At 43.0% G+C, this 18,077-nt stretch overlaps 2 protein-coding genes across 5 annotated transcripts in view; one reads left to right on the forward strand and one right to left on the reverse strand.

The window, feature by feature from the left end:
- NDUFAF2 (NADH:ubiquinone oxidoreductase complex assembly factor 2) overlaps positions 1-790 on the forward strand; it is a 34,073-nt gene extending 33,283 nt beyond the window's left edge. The window contains exon 4 of the mRNA XM_072359350.1: positions 532-790. Within this exon, the coding sequence (XP_072215451.1) occupies positions 532-789 (258 nt within the window). The 3' untranslated portion in view covers position 790. The remainder of the gene's footprint in view (positions 1-531) is intronic.
- On the reverse strand, positions 778-4,506 carry SMIM15 (small integral membrane protein 15). Of its 4 annotated transcripts, none has more exons than XM_072359351.1 (3): positions 4,457-4,506; positions 4,166-4,228; positions 778-3,456 (listed from the first exon to the last, which is right to left on the reverse strand). In XM_072359351.1, exon 3 carries the CDS (start codon positions 3,427-3,429, stop codon positions 3,205-3,207), a length of 225 nt encoding a protein of 74 aa, XP_072215452.1. In that variant the 5' UTR covers positions 3,430-3,456; positions 4,166-4,228; positions 4,457-4,506; the 3' UTR covers positions 778-3,204. The 4 variants fall into 4 exon arrangements, with proteins under 4 accessions (XP_072215452.1, XP_072215454.1, XP_072215455.1 ...); XM_072359353.1 differs by having other exon boundaries at positions 1,579-3,456; positions 4,431-4,467; XM_072359354.1 differs by having other exon boundaries at positions 1,579-3,456; positions 4,437-4,464.
- Between the last annotated feature and the right edge of the window lie 13,571 nt (positions 4,507-18,077).

Genomic DNA, 18,077 nt, shown 5'->3' on the forward strand with positions numbered 1-18,077 from the left:
TTTTTGGCTTTGGTCTGGGCTTATATACTAGGAGACAGTTGTTCATCTGTGTTTCCCAAAACTGCGCCTGTGACAGGTACCTTAAGTCATAGGCCTAGTGAGTTACAGAAAGAAACACCAATGATAAATGGCTATTTAGTAGTAGGTCCTACATAGGAGACAGTGTTAAGGGTAATTTATTTTCAGAGCATTTGTTGAGGACTGGTGAATTACTTTCCCTTTTTGATATAACAGAATAGTGAGACTGGGACTTCGCTGTATAGTTTTGCTTCAACAAATCAACACATTAGCACTGGGGCTGAAGTTGGTAGGTGGCAATGGATGATCTTAGAACTTGAACTTGGTTGATCTTAGAACTTGAAATTGATTGTAGAAAAACAATAAATTTTGTTTAGTTTTATTTTATCTACACACTTGAAAGCTTGGATAATAAAATTTAGAAAAGCAGTGGCCATTTAAAATGTTCCTTTCCAGCGTCATGCATTGAATTTCATTCTGTTTTATGTAATTATCTTTCTAATTTGTCTTTAGGAGATTCTTAAGAATGAGAATTACAGACAAGAAATGAAACAGAAAGTCAAAGATGTGTTGGAAAAGGATAAGCTCCTTCAGAGCAAGGAATACAAGGAGGGACTTGTTGCTGAACCAGTTCATACTCAGGTTAAAGGCCACGCATCAGCTCCCTACTATGGAAAGAAAGAGCCATCCCAAGACCCAACAAGCACTGCAAGTACCTTTCAGCCGGGTTCCTGGATGCCTCCAGGAAGTGGCAGTAGTGAAAAGAAATAACCAGTTTTAATGTACAGTTATTGCCGTTGGATAAATGCTTTAATAGGCAACATAAACAGGTGTTATATATAGTGAGTGTGCAATAAAGTGGTATTCAATCCAAGTTTCACTTATTTTTGCAAAATTGTTTAGAGAGGCTTAATTGTGCCAAACTACTACAAAACGTTTGAATTCAGTGGAAAACAAAATGTGTTGCTGAGGAAGTTCATTTTCAGGCTTTTCTTTCCTGTTGTTCATTAAATCATTGAAGGTAAGTATTCTAGGTAATTTTCTCAAATGAATCTAAATTGCTTTTTTTCTTGAAGATGGGTTCGCCTTTAACATTGTTTTTGATGTAGTAGACTTCAGTTAATTAGTGCACATACATTATATTCTCAAACACGGGTGTTAAAATTAGTTCTTAATTCCTGTTATTTCCCGTGGCTGTACCAGCATGCTGGTTTCAAGCTTCTGATAGTTGGACAGAAAAGTTCATTTCACTAGCAGGAATCACTGTGATACTGCAGTAATTTCAGACGTTCTTGTGATTTTAATAAAGGAATTGAAGTATTTGAATAACGTTTGAGTTGCTACCAACAGTAAATGTGGCATGGGACAGATTCAGTCCAAATTAAACTGTTTATCACTATTTTAATAGAAGTTGTAATCGCTGAGTAAGGCCAATAAAAAATACCTAAGTGGTTCTGGGAGATTATTCCTGTTATCTACCCCAAAAACTAATTTTTACATGCTTAGAAATGTTTGAGAACTTTAAAGTCAAATTAAAAGTCACACCATTTTTTTTAAAAGTATATTTTGAAAAAGTATCAAATTTATTTTAAACCATGTAGGTATGCATCTTAAACTGTCTAGGTATCAAAGGTGGAATACATACACATCTGACAACATTTCCAAGAGTAGTGATTTAATCTCATGTAGCATGAAGTGTCAAAACATCATTCCAACAATGCTTGCTATTCTGACCAACAGAACTGAAAGATGGTCACCAGGTAACTGGTTGCAGGTAAGTACTTCATATTTACTTCAAGTCATTTCAGTAAACCTTCCCCCTTATCCTGCTGCTATCAGCCAGCTCCTTAGGTCTCTGCTGAATGGGACATTATCTTAAGATTTTACTTTTAACCGTATGATGGACTAGATGATAGAAAGCACAGCTCCATGCTGCCATTTAGAAATATGCCAAGTCTGAAAACCTGATGACTTCCACAGACTCTTCAGAATTAGGCTGATAAAAGTCAGGCTGTGAAAAATTAATCATTTGTTAGAAAAAGATGAATTGGAATTAAGGTTAAAAAATTTTGGCATATTTACAACAGAAACCTCACTTGGACTTTTTCTGCTACGCCAGCGTTTTGTAACCTGGAGTGCAGCAGATCTTCAAGGGGTGTCGGAGCAAAATGATACCACCTACACTCAGAAAGTCCTAAAGTGCAGGTAGCTGGAGGGCTAGCAAGTAGGAAGAACTCCTGTCACCAGCGTGCATATCCTACTTGGGTAGTCTCCCATGGCTACAGGTCACAAAAGACAAAACTTGAGGCCACCTGGGCCTTTCATCTGATCCCACTTATGGCTATTCTTTGAGGCAAAAATGCTTTTGCAGACAAACAAGTTAAAGATGGACATTCAGGCGATAATTAGGGAAAACCAACAGCATACTCTGCAGAACACGAGTAGCCTCGGACAAATGAACATACTGACGACAAGCAATCAGTTTCATAGAGTTTGGGCTGAATTTGAAGACTGCTGATGGGTGCACTGTAGAGGAAACAAGAGAAGTCAACTTGGTTCATGGTGCAGACAAGCCCAACCAGCTGAGCTGCTGCAGACCTGATGGGCATGCAGTGAATGAACTGCACAGCCATAGGCACTGCATGCCTTGAAAGTGTATCAGTAAAACACAACAGCAAACAAGAAGCTCAGAAGCCAGATGCTCCACAGCTCTGCTGCAAGTGTACCAGAACCTGTAATCCAGTTTAGCCAGGAACTGCAAATACATGTAAGCACAACATGAACTACTGCTGCAATGGAGAAGGGTGAGCTACACTATGAAACCAAAGGTCATAGCATTAAGGAGTCATTTACATTATCCCCATAATTTGACTCTTTTTGAGTCACAGCTCAGCTAAGGAAAAAGATACGCCCCTAATGCTCCCAACTATTTCATTTTTAAATACAACATGCAAATTTAGAGAAGCAGTCTGCACAGAAACAAAAGCAGGAGATGAAAGTGACTGTCACCGGGGTAACTTCTAACACAGATGATTTCAGCAGAAAAAAATACTCTCGAGAAGTTAAGATTTCATAATTCAAGAAACAACAGCATCAAGTATCAAAGGATGGTTACAACAGAAAATGTACAGCAGTGCTTCATTAATAAAGTGAATTCTCTGCCCAAGGAAGGCCTTTCTTGCCCACTTAATCCTTCTTTGCTCGTTTGGCCTTTACAATGTTCTCCTGGCGTTTCCGTTTCTTCTTCTGCTCTCGCTCCCTGGTCTCAATCATTTTCGCAAGCTTCCACGAAAGCGCTGCGCTGATTATGAACAGGGGCGTCAGGACCAGGATCACTGTAGTGAGGAAGCCATAGGGGTCCTTGGCAGCCCATTCCACAATGTACACAGCCCAGGCCTTCACGTCAAACATTTCAGCCGCTTTCTTATGGGGGAAACACTGTAGAAAAAGAAAGAAGTCTGAGTATTCAGAAAACCTGAAGTGCCCACCCACACTCACACTACTGTTTTACCGCTGTTTTTCATTACTTGTGGGTTTGTTTTTTCTAGGAGTTGAGCATTGCATAGTACACAGCTATAATATAAATGACAGAATCATAAAGGCTGGAAAAAATAGTAAGATCATCACGATGCCTACTGAGCACGTCCCTCACTGCCGCATCTACACAGCTCCTGATCACCTCCAAGGAGTGAAGTGACTTCACAGCTCCCAGGGCACCTGTGTCAATACCTCACTGTTCTAAGAAACTCTTCTTGATACACGACCTGGTGCAACTGGAGGCCACCAGCTCTCGTCCTATCACTGTTAGATGGGAGAAGAGGCCGAACCCCCACCTCGACACAATTTTCCAGCGGTGTAGAGCAATAAGGACTGCCCTGAGCCTCCCCTTCACCAGACTGCACGCCCCCAGCCCCATCCGCAGAGTGAAGAGCTGCCCCTACCTTTACGATGCTTACAAAAAACGAGTCGTTTTTTGCAGCAGACCTTGAAACGCAGAGGAAAAAGCACCGTTTTTTCAGAACAAGAACGGGGAATAACGGTTCGGGTCTCACTACGGAGGGTTCTCAGCCCGAGGCCGCCGGCCAGGCACAGACACGCGGCCCGGCCATGCCCCAAGGCCTCCTCCCTCCCCCACCCCACATCTCACCTGCACCAACGGGAGGGCGGCGCCGCGGGCGCGACAAGCGACGGACGGGCGGCACCGAGGTCCCTGCGGAGAGAACACACAGCCCGTGAGGGAGAGGCGCCCGGCGCCGCCCGGCCCCGGCAGCGCGCCGCCCGACTCGGGGAGCCCTGCCCGGGGAGCGGGCGGCGGCAGCGGGGCGGCATCGCGGGCGGGGAGAACCGCGCCGCCTCTCGCCTTTCCTCCCGCCGGCGCCTCCTGCCCCGGCCAGCCCCCCGCCCCGCGGTACCGCTACCCCGCGGCGCGCCGCGCTACCGAGCGGAAGCAGGAAGCAGGAAGCAGGAAGCGGACCGGCGCCCCGCCCCGCGCTGCGGCTGCCCAGAGCGGCGCTGCCGGCGGCTCCGCCCTCTGCCGGCGCACGCAGTGACGGGGCGCGCAGGGCCGCGTAGTGGGAGCCGCTGCTTCGGGCGGCGGGGCTGCCGGCTCGGTGCGGGGCTGCCGACCTGCAGCATAAAAGCAAACAGCGCAGCGGCGCTTTGGTTTTCTAGGCGTGCTTTCCTTCCGCGAACGCTTTGCTCGAAGGAGAGAAGGCCAGGCAAATTAAAACGGGCTTTGCCGAAGTAGAGAACTGTTGGCAGAGGTCTGCCAATCTGGCGTGCTTTAAATGCAGCAGTACCCGATGCGTTACTTTCTACGGTCAGCTACCCAGAACCTGCCTGCAGTGCCCGCCTGGCGGCTCCTGATAAGTTTACCCCTGTGCGTGCGGTCACGTCCATGGCTTTAGAACTCTCCGGTATGGCCCCCTGCTTGACTCCCTAAGCTTGTTGGAGCAGAGGAGTTGTATTAGTATTGTTATCCTTTCAGTACATACAAGGAGCTCATGGGCAGGAGTGGGATCAGCTTTTTGCATGGTCTGGTAGTGAGAGGACAAGGGGGAATGGCTTTAAATGAAAAGAGAGGAGGTTTGGGTGAGCTGTGAGGAAGAAGCTCTTTACTCAGAGGGCAGCAGGGCACTGACACAGCTGCCCAGAGAAGCTGCTCAAGGCCAGGCTGGGTGTCCCTGGGCAGCCCGAGCCGTGGGGTCAGCCCTGACCCGCTGCGTTGGGTCCCTTTCTGTGACTGAAGGGAAAGCGCCTGATTTGTTGTGTCGGGAAAGAAACAAAAAGGAGGTTTTTTTCTTAATGTCCTTTCCTGAGAAAAAAAAGACTTTATAACGTGACCTTTCCTGCATGTCCTGCTCACGTCAACCGCTGCTGCAGCTGCCGGCCACTCGCATCGGCGGAGCAGCAGAGAAGCCGCAGGTATCACTGATTGAGAGATCCGTGAAAGGAAAAGGGTCGGCGGGGAGGGCTCCGCCTGCGGTCTGAGCGTGCTCCTAGCAGCCAAACAGGGCCGAGTTCTTACAGCACAGCCGCACGGCCGCCGGCGCTCCGCTGGAATGCTTTACAAAACCTCATGAAGTGTGTGTTGATGTTCACTGTAGTTTTGGCGTCTGATTGCTTGCTTTGTAAATCTGCCGTTTCTTTAACACCTCTTCTAGGGTACCTTTAAGTGACCATTTCTGTTAATTTCTGTCTGTGTGCTGGTGTGCTCGTTAAGCCAAGCACTTTTTAATTCTGTAGCTCAGTTGTAAGTGAGAAAATTGGAGACCTTTGGAAGGAGCGGGAAAGGATGCGCTGGTGTAAGGTCACAACATCTAAAGCGTGATTTGCCACACGTGGTTTGGTGGTTTGTACTGAAGGATCCAGTGTTTCACTTGGGGTCATTCCCGATATCCAGGACAAGGGGGAGCCTCAGTTAGGAGGGGATTAAGTGCATCGGTAACTACATGACCTCAGTGCCAGCAGCTGCAGATGTAGCATCAAAGTATCACACAGATACTTTGTGAACCATCAACCACTAGTTATTTTTTAACGTTTTTATACGTATCTGTACAGCATTGAAGTTAGAGTAAATGCAGTTTCATGGCAGTGTGGTGGAGTGGAGGAGCTTCACTGTCCTTTGTCACACTTTCAAAGGGGAAACGGGTGGAGGAATTGGGATGTTGTTGCTCTAAAAATCCACCTGCGAATCCCCAAGTAATAAAGTTAGACTCAATGTAGAGAAATGTGCTCAGAGTGTAATACTGGCATAGGAAATGGGAGAGTTACTTGCATGAAAGCAAAGCATTTCCCGTGCCAGCAGCCTCTGAAGAAGCCTGCGTGTGCTGAGTGTGTGTGGTGAAGACAAGTGTTGAGTAAAAGTATTTGCTTCACTGGATGTGTTGACATGCATCAGTGATCCAGAATGCTTCTATATAAGGAAGCTGCTAAGTGTTTCACACAATGTAACTTCTAACTATGCTTTTATCAGTGGTAAATTCGGAGGTTACAATGGCTCCTGGAAGCTGGTTGTTTTTTTTTCCCCCTTACATACAGCATGAATTCTCCAATAACGTTTATGTGTACTCAGTAATTTCCTGGATGCTCTGTATCCCACTTGCTGGATGTTCCTCTTACTGGAAGAGCCAGGTGGAAATTTGTGCCGTGACACGGTGGTGATTTTAGAAGCGTTCTGAAAATTAAACCTACTGCATTTTCCCTCATCTTGTAAAATCTCAGGGCTGTGAAAGCTTTATTGGCACTTTGTTTTCTTTTTATTTTTGACCATGCGTGATGCATCTGCAGTATGAGCCAGCCAATAGCAGCCTGCTTTACATAGCTTTACTTGAGCCAACAAAGATCCTTTGTGTCACTGGGGATTAAGGATTCTTTCTCTGCTACAAATTGGTATTTAAAAACACTGGGGTTTTAAGTTTAAGTGGATCTGCAGTACATCTCAATTCTGTGAACTGCACGAGCAACCCCCTGCGTTTGCAGTCTGGTTGCCATTCAGCACAGCAAGGCCAGAGTGTTCAGGATGAAAGAAGTCAAACTCGTGGCTTTCGGTCTGCTTAATTCTCCTCCAGTCATCCTTATGAACTGTTCTGATAGTGTGTGCTTGTGATGGTGAGAAATGTGTAGGGCAGTGCATGACATATGGGCTAAGCAGCGCGTGCACACTTTGGTATCAGAAAAAAAAGTGCACATCTATCTGTGTCTATATTCAAGCAATTGGTAGGTTACCAGGACTGGTGAATCAAATCATGCTTGGCCAATCTGGTAACTTTCCATGGTGGAATGTCTGGCTGGTAGATGATGGGGAGAGCAGTAAATGTGTACTTTGAATTCAGCAAAGCTTTTTTTTTGGGGGGGATAGATGAGTGGACGGTAAGGAGGACTGAGAAATGATTGACTGGCAGAGCTCAGATGTCTGTGATCAGTGGCATGGGGTCTAGCTGTAGGCCTGTAGCCAGCAGAGCTCCCTGGAGTACTGGATCTGGTCTTATTCAACATCTTCATCAGTGACCTTGATGAAGGGACAGAATGCATCTCCAGCAAGTCTGCTGATTATACAGAGCTGAAAAGAGTGGCTGATGCAGAAGATGTGATGCTGTGCTGCCATTCAGTAAAACCTAGACAGTCTGAAGAGTAGGGTGGAGAGAAATCTTATGAAGTTCAACAAGAGCAAGTGTAGTGTCCTACACCTGGGGAGGAATAACAGCCTACGTCAATACAAGTTAGAGGCTGATGTGCTGGAAAGGAGCTCTGCAGAGAAGAACCTGGGTGTCCTCATGGACCACAGGTTGGCCATGAGCCAGCAGTGTGCCCTGGTGACCAAGAAGGCCAATGGGATTCTGGGGTGCATTAAAAAGAGTGTGGTTATCAGGTTGAGGGAGGTGATCCTCCCCCTCTTCTCTGCCCCGGTGAGGCCACTTCTGGAGCACTCTGTCCAGTTCTGGAATCCACAGCTCAAGAAAGATGAGGATCTCCTAGAAGGAGTCCAACAGACGGCTAGAAAGATGATGAGGGGATGAATATCTCTCATATAAGAAAAGGTTGAAAGAACTGGAGCTGTTAAGCCTGGAGAAGGGAAAGCCGAGGGAGGAATCATATCAGTGCTTATAGATGCCTAAAGGAGTCAAATGGATGGGACAAGGCTCTCTGCAGAGGTACCCAGTGCTAGGTCAAAGGAGCACAAGCTGGAATGTAGGAAGTTCCATATGAGCATATGGAGGAACATGTTCACTTTGAGGGTGACAGAGCACTGGGAGGAGCTGCCTGGAGAGGCTGTGGAGTCTCCTTCTCTAGGGATATCCAGAACTCACCTAGACACTTTCCTCTGCAACCTGCTGCAGGGAACCTGCTTTTGCAGAGGGTTGGTCTAGGTGGTCTCCAGAGGCCTTTTCCTATCCCTGCAGTTCCGTGATTCCGTGTTTCCGTGATTCTGTTTCCTTTCACGGACTCTAGAGGGCACTGAGGGTTGAGCATAACGTTCCTAATACAAGCACCTCAGTTAAATGTCGAAGTGAAGTGCGAGGATTACAGACTAAACAGCATGCCTTTCCGAGAATCAAATCCATGTCCTTGTGTTTAAATTGGCGTTGGTATTTATCCACATTCTTAAAATATTTTGAAGATTTTTGAAGAAAATAAGCAATTCTGCTATAACTTTCACCTTTAGTATTCAAATTCGGGATTTCCTTGTTTTTTGTGGAAGCCAGAATTTAATATTTAGTTATGCATCTTCTAAAACCATATGAAAGTAATGGATCTAAACACAACTTCTTCAAATTTGTGGAGCGGGGATCTGATTCTAAATATTCGTTCTTTTATTGGTGGCATTAACCTCTTTTCTATTACAAAAACTTTCTATAAATGGGTGTTTCTAGTAGATAAGAAATTGCCACTCCAGAATGTCCGTTTTGTGACTTCCATGGGTGAGAAAAGGAAACTGGCTGACCTGTAAGTCTTAAGTGAAGTTCTTTTTGGGACATAATGGATGTACATACTAAGGTAAGAAATTTGGGGTACCGTTTATGTACTAAAAAGAAGTAGAGAACCAGAGCCATACTTTCACCTCATCTATGAGATCTCATAAAAGAGCTGAGCGTAGTTAGTGTTTTAAGGGTTCATTCTAACAACAGTAGGAAGTAATGATACTGCTTCAGTGAGCGCTGCAACTGCTTCTCTAAGTGTCACACTGTTCCTTGTTGGAATCGAGGAAATGTCCAAGGACAGTGACTGCAAGAACCTCTTTACTGGAGTCACTGTGCTCTGCACATGGTATAAAAATGAGGTCCTGACACTGACAATAGTGATAATTGTACTCAGTAATACTTAATTGTTCTGAAGTGGTCATCACATAGCCCAGGAATTTCTCACAGCTGTTTTAGTGTCCTTGCTAAATTCTGGTTCAAGTGAACCACATTTTCCTAAATGAAATTTCCCTTTCACAGCTCCAGTGATTTTTGATTTCTGTTTTACCAGGATTCCAGCTGATCCATTGTAAAAGTAATATTTCAGTGTCACTATAGCATATACAACAGTGCGTCTGAATTGCTTTCTTAAATAATCTACGTCCTACTTCCTCCTTGGGAAGCCAGACCTATATACTATATGTTTATATGTATTTTCCTGTGTGCTACCTGGCTTCTGTTTTCTGTCTGAAAAATCACAGCATCAGTTTTTTTGTGGGCGTTTAGAAACACTTCATAAAACATTGAGAGCTCTGTGTGTATTAATGAAGCTGTATAAATCTTCGTTACCAGTAAATAGTGCCCATTTCTGTATCAGGTTACAGGAGTAGTATATGTACAGGCCACTGGTATCTGAAAGGCAGCCAGCACTTCTGGCTGCCTTCTGTTCTGTCTCATATGGAAAGAGGTTATTGTCATTACAAGTGATGCCTTAATGGAATGCATAGTTCTACAGACTCATAGAATCATACAGCTATAAAGTCTTAGTACTGACCCTTTTTTGAAACAGAAGGGCTGGTCTGAGCTTTTGAAATACCACACAATAGGTCTTTGATGGCATTTACCTTAAAAAATAAATGAGGTATTACCAGGTAACTATTCCAACTTTCTTTTTTGTCATAAGGAGCTCCAAAAAGAAGCCAGTTTGGGTTGGAAAGGACCTTGAAGACCATCTAGTTCTGATGCCACCCACCAGCTGAGGCTGCCCAGAGCTCCATGCAGCCTGGCCTTGACCACCTCCAGGGATGGGGCATCCGCAGCTTCTCTGGGCAGCCTGATCCAGCACCTTGCCACTCTCTGAGTTAAGAATTTCTTCCTAATGTCTAACACAAATCTTTCTCCTTTTAGTATAAAACCACTTCCTCTTGTCCTATCGCTATCAGATCAAGTAAAAAAGTGTTTCACTTTCCTTTCTCAAATTGTAGGAAACTGTATTCTCAGAAATAGCCTTGCAACTGTGCTACCTCACTCACTTGGATCTTCCTTTATCATAACTGCACTGGTCAGTTTTTCCAAACATATAAATGTGTATTTAAATCAAGTCATTAATGACATGCATGTCAATCTAGATAGCTCAGCATCAGTTAGTAGAAAAAACTACAACTGTGTAAATTAGGTTATCACCAGATACAATAAGATGCATCTGATTTGTTTGAGGAGCAGCTTGGTGTTTCAGCTAGCATAGGTCAGACTCTTGAGCTCCCATCATAAGTGAAAACTGCTGTCAGGATGTTTCATCCCTACAGGAAAATCCTTGTAGGATTCTCCCTAGCAGTTTCTTCATTCTGAGGCATACAGCAGCAGTGGATTCAATCTCTCTCTCTGACTCTCTTTTCCTTCAGTAGCTGAAAGCCTTTGTAGAAGAGATCAGATATATTTTTAAAGGTGGAAATGATCCTTCTTGTATGCATGCCTTTTTAAGAGTTCTACCCACAGAATTAGGTCAGAAATTTCTTTTTCACCCTCTGAAGGTTCATAATCCTGCTTGGCAGGAAGAAGGCTACTTAGCAAGGGAAGGTGAGCCAGAAACCAAGAGCCACATCGAGGCAGGAAGGATCACGACCTCGCCAGCAAGGATGCAGAGCCACAACACATGAGAAAGAAGAGCAGAGTAGGCTTGGTGATAGTACTGAGGTTCAGTCAACAGTTCAGGTCACCAAGCAAGCTTACAGTAATGAGACAGATTGAAGATCAGTCAGAACTCAAGTAAGCAGGTCAAGATCATTCAGAATCAGGAAGGTAGAAGACCATGTGTTGTCATTCTTGCAACAGAGTTCAGTCAGAGACTGAGAGCGACAGCCTGAGCAGCTCTGTGACAGTAAACAGGAACCCACTTACCACAGCTTTGTCATATATTGCTCTTTCTACACAGCTCTCTGATTTGAGGCCACACAGATGCTGGAAGCCAATGTTGAGCTTGAGCCTTAGGCAGACAGATCCCTGGAGAAAAGTTGTACCTGGAACCCTAAGAAAGCCTGATAAACTAACAGCATGCCTATTTAATCTGAGTTGGATTTGCTTTAATTTCTGGAACAGGAACTAAGATACACATCTGTAATGTTGTGTATAGTCAGACAGGCTGTTCTGCCCTTAGCAATAGTCTCCAGTTTCACCAGCCAAAGCTGTAGTGTTAGGGGCCGCTTTCCAACTCTACCTGTATTTATACACTGCTCAAAATATTTTGTTTAAAAACATCTACTAGAACATTTTTAAGATAAGCTCTGTTTAAAGCGTGGTTAAGAAACTAGTTTTATCTGGATTATGGAGCAACTACATATGTACTAATGCTGGCAAATTTTTAGGGGAAGAAACTTCTTGATTTAGATTGACTGTGACTAGATCAAGATGTCTAAAATGATGCTATGTACTTCATGCTCTAAAGCCCCTGTTTTTGGAAGCTAAGGCTGGAAGGTGTTTTTTGAATGGAATGATCTTGTTACGAGCTATTGTAAGAAACTGCATCACATCTTTTAACAAATTTAATCTCCAAGCTGTTTTTCCTGTTGGAGGGTTTGTGCAGAATCCCTGTATTCTGAGCCAAATGTATCCATGGTAAGCTTGTAAACATTTTTTCTTACACCACCATTGCCCTCTATTTTCCTAGAATCACAGAATAGTTGAGGTCAGAATGAACCTCTAGACATCACATACTCAGTCTTGAGCAAGGCTCTCCTTAAGCAGGGCACCAAAGGTTACATTTATGTGGGTTTTGGCTATCTCTAAGAATGGAGACTCCACAGCTTCTCTTGTTCAGTATTCTCCCCCATAGTAAATAAGCATTTTCTTATATTAAAATAGAATTCCCTGATTTTCAGTTCGTGTTCATTACCTCTGGACTTTTCTTTGTGCACGCCTGGGAAAGAGTCTTGTTCTGTCTTCTTTGATACCCACTCCATCCTCTTTCAGACATTTATACTTACTGGTAAGATCCATGAGTGCCTTCTTCTCTCCAGCCTAAACAATTCCAGTTCTTTCACTCTCTCCTTTTATAAAAATGCTTCAGTCTCTTTATCCTCTTTGCTGCCCTTCATTGGTCTGTCTCCAGTACGTCAATTCTGTGCTTAGGGTTAGCTGAGACTTGTCATGGGGAACCCAAAACTGGAAACAGCCTTTCAGATGTGTTTTCACTAGAGCTGAGTAAAGGGGCAAGATCACCTCTCTTGACCTGCTTAGTTATACTTTCCCTAATGCAGCTCAAGATGCTGCCACATACGTTTGCTGCAAGGACACATTGCTTGCTCTTGGTCATGCTGATGGTCACCATGACCCTTAGGTCTTTCACTGCAAAACTGCTTTTTGAGCCAGTCTGCCCTCAACAAGTACATGTTATTAATAATCCTCAGGAATGTGACTTTGCATTTCTCTTTGTGGAATATCATGAAATTCCTGTTTTCCCCATTCTCCACCCAGTAAGAGTCCTTCTGAACTCTTTTTTTTATCCTTGGCTTTCCATTCCCAGCTTCAGTGTAGTTGCACAGTTGCTTGCTTTTTCTGGATATTTTTGGTTTCTATGGGCAAGAGAAGCTCTATACTTCATACTCATTCAAGTAGAATTCTCCCTGCACTTCTGCATCAGTTTTTGGTTTTCAGTCACTCACTCTTGGTCTTGATTGATTAGACTCTATTTAGTAGAACCTGCTTCTTCCCGTATAATGTTAGTATTCTCCTCTACAGGGGTTAAGTATTCCAACTTTGCCAATGACATTCTTTTAAGTCAAGATTATTAATAAAGATTAAACAAGACAGATTTTAAAGATTAATCAGTTCTACTAGGAAATATCTTATTTTATTTTTCAACATTAATTGTTGTCGCCTATGACTTTTTTCTTGCAATAAAAGCTCTTTTTTCTCCAATTTCCTTTGCTTACAGCATTTATTTTGTTTTAAAAAAAAACAATGCATAGAAACATGGAATCTTGAAAGCTGGAGAAGGCCTCTAAGGCCATCTGTTCATGTCACCCACTAAACCAGCCATGAACTGTTCAACTCCCCCAAGTCTTTTTCCTCTGCACAGTCTTTCAGTCACTCTGCCCCAAGCCTGTAGTGATGTGTGGGGTTATTGTGATCAAAGTGCAGGATCCAGCTCTTGGTCTTATTGATGCTCATGCAGCTGGCCTCAGCACAATGATTCAGCCTGCCCAGATCACTCTGTAGGGCTTTCCTACCCCCAGGCAGATTGACACTTCCCCCCAGCTTGGTGTCATCTGCAGACTTACTGAGGGTGCCCTCAGTCCCATCATCCAGATCATCAATAAAGATATTAGACAGGATGTGTGTTCCTTAATCTGTGCTTCATGTCTTCCCCAGGATGCTGTGAATTCCTAAAGGTTAAACAACTAACCAAAAAGAGCAGAAGAAGTGCTTATAGTAAGCTCTTCAGCAACATCTTACTAGATGCCCCAGAAACTCAAAATCGCAGAATCAAGAAGCAGATGATACAGTACAAAAGCCCATGCAGAGAGAAAATTAAGGCAGCTATTTCAGAAACAAATACAAAGAAAAGAGAAACTAAACATTATTTAATTTGCAAATCAAAAGCTGGAATCTGTAGAGAGGTAATAGGCTGAATGACCACCTTACAGTCTGTAGTGTTACAGATACTTAGGAGTTCTGATTATGTTCTATTCTAAGAAGGTAATTCATTCAGGAATAGTTGAAATGTTCAGTAAATATTTATAATCTACATCTGGAGAAGAATCTTGTTTATGGCCTAATATGTCCATGCATGTACTTATAAAATAATAGAACAAGCTTACATATCTTGAACAACACGGTCTTTTTCTTGTTGAAGAAAGTCAGGGACCCTCATTTTCTTTCTTAAAACACTTTGGACCAGACATTTGTGTTTGTAGTCAGCTTCAAATTTTAATTAGACTGTACTTGTGCTTATTTATTTGCTCAAACATTGCCGCTGGAAATTGTGCTCTTTCCCTTTTAGAATGGAGAAAAGCAAACCACAAACCATCCCAATAAATGGACTGCCCACTTCAGCAGTGGAGAGAACAGAGATTGGATGCCTTTGTCAGATGAAGGCTGTTCATGGTTTGTCAACTACTGCAGTCCTGTTGATGCTGGTAATGAATTTCCCATTGACATGACTGGAAGGGGAATCAAACTCATAGAAATGACAGTGAGATGCAGAACGCCAACTTTTTATCCCAAAAGCAATTGCTTAAATTTAGTCTAGTGAAGGCGGTTGCTGAATTGATTGTTTGAAAGCTGCTGCTAGTTTTTACTTCTCTGTAGAATTTGCAGAAGAAAACGTTGAAGGTAGAGGAGGATGGGTTTTCCTATTTGTTGAGAGGTTACACTGAACTTTCACATTAACCAAGTTCTTGACAATGTGCCTCTGCCTAGTAAGCTCAGAAGTTGAAATAGCAGCACATAACAAAGCAAGGGAAAACAAGTGAGAGGATTTCCCCTTTGCACTGTATTTTTGTCCAAAAGCACATAACAGTTATATAGGTCCCCTGTAACAGGGATTCAGGTTATATCCCTTAATGATGGCTGACTGGGGAGGAGATGTTCTGAGTTATTCTTTGCTCTCTTTATCCTCCATGGCAGAGCCATATAAGTAGCAAACAGTTTTTACATAGCAGAGGATTGGGCTGGCACAGGCAGGTAAGTTGCTCCTTTTGTAGGAAATGCTTATAATAATTTATAGATCTCCCATGAATTATGTCTGGAAACAAACGTGTATGTTAAATGTCTTCACTCTGTGACCAAGTGGGGGCCTTGCAGGCTACTGACACTTTGGAGAGAAATCAGAAATGTGATGTTTGGGCACACTCTAAGTACAGCTTCTTCATTTACACCGCACACATCGTCCATGAGAAGTGCTGATGAGCCACACCCAGACAGCTCTGTTTTCTCAGGAATCTTCAGTCCTCATTCCAGTCAGTTCTCTCTAGCCAACTTTTACCATAACTATGACTTTCTGTCAGTTCTTGTCTGTGCAAAAGTTCCTCACAAGGATTCTTCTTAAACACTATTTCTCCTACTGTGCTGCATGTTTACTGCTGCTGCTGTTGCCATCTTTAACCCTTAGTTGAGAATGCATAAAAAAGTTTTTTAACACAATAAAGTAAATGTAAATCTACACATAATGATTAACTATGAAAAGGAGTCAGCTTGATGCTCACTTTAAAATAATTTTCTCTTGTCTCTCCTTTTGTTCTTTGCAACATTGGCCATTCCATAATGTGTTCAGTCAGTATGGAAAAGAGCGTGAGATTATGGAGTTTACTTTCTGCAATAGAACACGTCACTTTTCTCACCATTTGTGAAACATTCTCTTGTAGATAAGTGACACTTTGTTCTTGGTTGCACTCCTCTCTCATGCCTGTTCTGGCTTTAACTTAGCAGGGCATCTCTGTGGATCTGCTTCTCTTATAATGGGAAACTCTTTAAAAAGGATCCTACAGAGCAGCATGTGATAATTCGTTGTTGAAGCACTGCTTTTATTATGCACAAGATAGGAAACTTCAGATTTATTTTGGAGGTGCAGCCAGAAATGAACTTCATTGCAGTCTGTAATAAGCCACTCATACATGTATCTCCATATGTATCTGTACCCATACGTACATACAAACGCACACATCCTGTAGTGTGCTGCCCTGAATCTGGGGATATGTACTGCACAGCCATGTGATATCAAGAAACAACAATAATTCTGTTACTGGTATCTTTAAAAGCATCATCCTTTTTAAATGCTTGAAGTATAAGTTTAGTGTCTGTGCAGAAAGTAACAAGAGAGGGAATTTTATTCTAGAAACATGATTCTCAGTTAAACTAAGACTTCTTTGAAATAGGCCTTATTATACCTACACTTATGCCTGCTGTAGTGTCCGTGTATTACGAGTGATATAAAGAGGCCATAATATGGATGTGCTTTCTGTGTAGCTAGGATTGTTGCATTTATGTTAAGGTTTATTTTTATTGTCTTGATTTTAGTTTGGGGGGACATTTTAATATAATTATTTATTGCTTGGTTGTTTTAGCAGTTCAAGCATGAATACAATGCATTAAATGACCCCACGGGCTGCTGAAACTAGATAAAGCTCTGTCCCATTTAGTTCTCTGACCACTTCAGCATTATTTGAGCATGAATGAGATTTTAGTGTGAACCTTCCTCACTTGTGATTTGTAGTGTTTAAGAATGTTATTGTATTGGCCAGAATTACTACAACCATTGCATTTTCCTTTTTCTTGCAACAAAATAAGGGACAACACAGTGGAATGCTTTCTTTTTACAGCCTGAACTTACTTCTTTTTATGTACTGATTTGATTTCTGCAGCACCAATTTGATTTTTTAGTGTACAAAGACATGTTAGTGTCTCTTTAAATCACTTGTGAAGCTTTAATAGCACCCTCTTTGTTTACAGAAGCTGCCAGAAGCCAGACAGAGCAGTACTATGCCCCCAGCCATATCTTGCATGTCTGTGTATTATTTAGTAAGTGTGGTTATTTGGGACTCCATTATACCTCATGGTTTCTTCATATCGTTTTTGTGGTGGAACAAGAGAAAGACATGTATGATGACTCATGGCACTAATCACCTTTCAGCATTTAGCATGCTGACAGCCTACAGCTCTTCAGAATAGGACAGTTCATCAGAATTTCCTGCTATGGAGGATCCTATTTACATATTCTCCCACAAAAAATAAAGACACTGCAGGGACTCATCTAATGAAACTCCTCCTTGTTCTTCATTTGTCTAGTCCTCCCATTTCTCATCCATGTCCTCTTCGAGCGCCTGCAAGATAAGAGGGGCTGTGTAGCATGCCAGGAATGTTTAAAAATCCAGGAACCAGTAGACCAAAGAGGGAAGCAAATTCCAGGGTCCCAGACACCTCACAGGGTCTTTTACTTGGCTGGTATTATCAAGGTATATCATTCATAACACAGTCATAATATCTGTCTGCCATACAGTGAAACTGCATCAGGTCTTCTCTGTCCAGTGCTTCTTTGAGATAAAATACCACCCTCTTAGATGGCAAGTAGCAATACAGAGCCACTCTGATGTGAAGAAAGGTTTTCAAATGGTGGCCCATGAGCCATTGCTCAAAGTTAGGGCACATCCTCAAGATGTGACTCCAGCAGTTGGCACTCTGTGGGACAGAGCTGGGTTGTAGTCTCACCCACCAAACCTCTCATCTAACCCAGAGTGAAAAGCTTCTGGAATTTCTCATTGTAGTGGACTCTGCCTGGCACCTGCTTCATTTTTTAGTACTTCCAAGTAAATGGAAAGTGCTATCTGCAATGTTCTGGAGGTCAGAGAAGACTGCTCAAGCAGGAGTCCACAACATTTTTCCTTTTTCACTTCAGCATATAATCTGAGGAAGGATCACTTTCATTTTGGTGCTATGCTTGGAAATAGCTTTGCCCTGGGAGATTGACTCCATCCATTCCTTTACACTGAGAACAGTGTTAAGCGTTCTGTCTGCATGAATACAGAACTGCTGGCACAGTGCTGCTCCAGCTAAGAAGGAATAGAATGAGCTAAGGAGCCTGCTTCCTGAAACACAGAACTTCTCTGTCTCTAGTGCAGTCCCATCCCCATCCTGAACCAGATTCCATTTCTGGATGGCTTTACACAG

The sequence above is a fragment of the Excalfactoria chinensis genome, chromosome Z (assembly GCF_039878825.1).
Source record: "Excalfactoria chinensis isolate bCotChi1 chromosome Z, bCotChi1.hap2, whole genome shotgun sequence".
NCBI classification, from domain to species: domain Eukaryota; kingdom Metazoa; phylum Chordata; class Aves; order Galliformes; family Phasianidae; genus Excalfactoria; species Excalfactoria chinensis.